This window comes from Pollicipes pollicipes, unplaced genomic scaffold (genome assembly GCF_011947565.3).
Source record: "Pollicipes pollicipes isolate AB1234 unplaced genomic scaffold, Ppol_2.1 Scaffold_6052;HRSCAF=7182_pilon_pilon_pilon, whole genome shotgun sequence".
In the NCBI taxonomy this organism is placed as follows: domain Eukaryota; kingdom Metazoa; phylum Arthropoda; class Thecostraca; order Pollicipedomorpha; family Pollicipedidae; genus Pollicipes; species Pollicipes pollicipes.
Window position 1 is genome coordinate 13,963,788 of NW_023596805.1, and position 3,870 is coordinate 13,967,657.

A 3,870-nucleotide genomic window follows, 5' to 3' on the forward strand; every position below is an offset into this window, starting at 1 on the left:
TCGGCTGTGTCAGGGTCCGGCTCCCGTCCCATCTCTCGCCTCACCACTGCCCCTCCGCGCCGCAGGTGCTGGACGTGGACTCAAACGACGTGCCGCTGCTGCTGTCGGCCGCCTCCGTGCTGTGCCCCGAGGTCACCAGCAAGTACGGCCTCTCCATCCGGTGACGGTGTGCCTCGGCTGCCCGTCTAACGCGATGGGGCAGTGACGGCCAGGCGCGTCTGCCACAGTGGCCTATCTGCCGTCCAGTCGCGTTGTCCTCGGCGTCTGTGCGCCGGTGGACTGCCATACCCGCGCATCTGCTGCTGCCTCTGCGGCCCGCCGGCGCTGCGCCGGTTGACTGTCAGAGTCGTGTATCTGCAACCGCTGGCGGGTGACACTCACCGGCTGACCGCCGTAGTCTTCCATCTGCCGCTGCTGCCCGGTGTCGCTTCCAGCCAACACAGCCCGGTGCGCCAGCCGCCTGGTGTTGTCGGGCGTGTGTGTACAGGCGCCGGTGCACGGCGAGAGCTGTGCCTGCCCGCTGGCCGCAGCGGTGTCTCCCCGCTGGCGGGAGCGATGCCTCCCCGCCAGCCAGAGCGGTGCCTCCCCGCCAGCCGGAGCAGCGCCTCCCCACCGGCCGCAGCGGTGCCTCCCCGTTGCTGGGAGCGGTGCCTCCCCGCCAGCCGGAGCAGCGCCTCCCCACCGGCTGGGGCGGTGCCTCTCCGCTGGCCGGAACGGTGCCTCCCCGCCGGCCGGAACGGTGCCTCCCCGCCTCCCGGAGCGATGCCTCCCCGCCGGCCGGAACGGTGCCTCCCCGCCGGCCGGAACGGTGCCTCCCCGCCGGCCGGAGCGGTGCCTCCTCACCGGTCGGGGTGGTGTGTCCCCACCGGCCGGAGCGGTACCTCCCCGCCAGCCGGAGCAGAGCCTCCCCACCGGCTGGGGCGGTGCCTCCTCGCTGGCCGGAGCGGTGCCTCCCCGTCGGCGGGAGCGGTGCCTCCCCGTCTCCCGGAGCGATGCCTCCCCGCCGGCCGGAGCGGTGCCTACCGCCCCAAACCACTCTGGAGAGGCGCCTGAACCACCGCCTCCGGGGTCCGTGTTCGGCGCCGCCCCGTCTGGCGCCGGCACGCCGGTAGCCGAGCTCCGCGGAGCTCCGCGGAGCTCCGAACACCGCAGCGTCAGCGGTGCTCCTCAGCCGAGCACACCAGCGGCGGCCGGGAGTCGGCGCCCGGTCCCATCCGCAGCCCACTCTCGGCGCGGCGTCACTGGCGTCGCACCGGCTCACTAGTCTATCTGATGCGGCGAGCGGCAAGCGCCGGCTGACGTCAGACCGGCAGGATAGTGTGTCTTGCACGGCCGGCCATCGTGGCTCGTCAGCGGACGGGTGTATCTGGCGCACACCCGACTGCCTGAGGCGATAACGCCGCCGCTACCGTGCTGCGTGTGGCGTGGCCGTATCCAGCATAATCCGCGCCCCATGTCGCTAGCCTGCTGCCAAATGCCCGAATTGGTGGCGATGTATCGGTGGCGAATGGATAAGCCACATCGGCCGCTGCTGTCCCTCTCCCGAGCCGCTGTCGGGCTCGGACCGGCAAGCAGAGACGGCTCCAGACGCGCCCCAGCTCACCGCTCGGCCGTCGCAGGACGGTGCTGTAGCCCGCTGTCTGCGTTGGGGCTGTCTGGTGGAGTGCGTTGGCGACTAAAGTCCTTTCGCCGGTGGTTACGTGATAACCGGTCTGAGGGAGTGGGAGGGAGAGGGGCGGCAGGGTAAGTCACCAGCGTCAGTTATACGTTTGTGAGTTTGTGTATTTATATTGGGTTCTTCCAGGTGATGCATTGAAATACATATGTGATCATGACATGCTTGTTTATTCTATGATGAGCGGATCATAGCTCATCTGGAGGACGTGGTCATGAGCAAGTCTTTCGTTTCGCAAATGTTTTGTCATTCAGCGATAACTCGGCAACCGTAACCCCTCACGCCGCTTGAGGTGTTGAGTGGAACTCTGATTTGAGCGAATTACGTGAAACCGCGCGCTCTCTTTGTATGAACTGGTCTTAGATTGTGTGCCATTTCGCGTCTCGAGGACCCATTGAAAGTCGAAGCACCTCAAGTTCGGCACTGCCTTTTGGGAGCTGCCGAGTTTACTCAAGAGATGGATCGCTTTAGTGTGTGTGGTGCGTCTAATGAGCAGAGTTCGTCCGACGGGCGTGGTTTTGCCGCGCTCTCCGTCTCGTCTGCCTCTGCCTTCCTGCCTGTTTGCCCGCGCTCTCTGCTCGTCTGTCTCTGAATCGGCTTCTCTGCCTGTTTGCTGCGCTCTCTGCTCGTCTGCCTCTGCCTCTGCCTCTCTGCCTGTTTGCCGCTCTGCCCGTCTGTCTCTGCCTCTGCTTCTCTGCCTTTTTGCCGCGCTCTCTGCTCGTCTGTCTCTGCCTCTGCCTCTTTGCCTGTTGCCGCGCTTTCTGTCTCGTCTGCCTCTGCCTCTCTGCCTGTTTGCCGCGCTCTGTCTCGTCTGTCTCTGCCTCTGCCTCTCGCCTTTTTGCCGCGCTCTCTGTCTCGTCTGCCTCTGCCTCTGCCTCTCGCCTGTTTGCCGCGCTCTCTGCCTCGTCTGCCTCTGTCTCTCTGTCTCGTCTGCCTCTGTCTCTGCCTCGTCTGCCTCCGCCTCTCTGCCTTGTCTGCATCTGCCTCTCTGCCTCGTCTGCCTCTGCCTCTGTCTGCCTCAGAGGCTGCCTCTGTCTCTTTTTGCCTGTTTGCCGCGTTCTCATCCTCCTACCGAACTTCGGCTGCGGCCGCACGTGATGAAGTGAGAGAGGGTGGGGAGGGGTAGGCGATGCTGGACCACACGTCTGCTTGGCCTGGCGCGGCCGATCAGCCCGGTCCACCAGTAGCGGCCAGGGCTGAGTGGAACGGCCGGCGTGTCGGATAGCAGCTGCAGCGTGATGCGGTGATACGGCGGCGCGGTTAGATTACGCGTGTGTATTGCAAACCAGGCGTGCATATGCACTCCGGGTTAAGATCAAGCTACAGACTGTCAGTGGTAAGTGTTTGAAAGGTTGGAGTGTTGGCCTGCCGCTGAGGAGGCTTGGGTTTGATTGCCGACGCTGCAAAGCCGTTGGCTTCGGATTCCAGGTGTACACATCGGCGTTCACGACCTTAAGAGCGCTTTCACGGATAAAAGGCATTCATTATCAGCATAGACCCTGCCCTGGTTCAATTACACTTGCGCAGCCTGACGGTAAACAGGCGTGAATGTGCCCCGCAAAATTTGCGGAGTTAAATTGTGGCGTCCATACGTCACGTATGTCGGCATAAAAGCAATGGCCACTTGTGGATGATTTCCCAACAGACATATTGTCTCCTGTTCTGGTCTCACGCGAAAGCTTCAGTAAAGAGCTGTGATGGGCAAGCAAACACATCCATTTATTTATTTATATCATATAAGCAGTCCACAAGTTCAGTGGATGCCCGATTGCGGACGCAGTCAATGGGTTCAAAACAATAAAGACGCACGCAAACATATAAATACACACGCTATCACGCATACACAGTTACTGGAGTGCTCTGGCAAGCAAGTGCCAGCACTTCATTATCAATATTTTTTTTCATGTAAGCCATACCTCATCTTCACTTAGAAACTGATAAAAAGCACTAAGTGGACGAGCGTTTTGGAAGGCCACTGTGTTCTTTAAGAACGCCTGAACCACAGCCGGCTTTGCCGGTCAGTGAGGTCTTTCACAGCGTGGAGGTGGGTGGACCAAGCGAACATGGGTGTGGTGAGTCATCTGGTCACCCAGACTATACGACTGGTGTATGTGCGGCGACACCATATGATATAGCGGCGGGCCAGGGTGCCATCCGTCCGGCCTGAGCGTCGCTGGCGAGCCGGCTGGCGCTCC

The 3,870-nt window shown here is 62.0% G+C and overlaps 1 protein-coding gene across 1 annotated transcript in view; it reads right to left on the bottom strand.

Moving 5' to 3' along the window:
* Positions 1–1,154: 1,154 nt before the first annotated feature.
* The window catches only part of LOC119104274 (folliculin-interacting protein 2-like), an 8,045-nt gene continuing 5,329 nt past the window's right edge, over positions 1,155–3,870 (bottom strand). The window contains exon 8 of the mRNA XM_037227971.1: positions 1,155–1,224. Within this exon, the coding sequence (XP_037083866.1) occupies positions 1,155–1,224 (70 nt within the window). The remainder of the gene's footprint in view (positions 1,225–3,870) is intronic.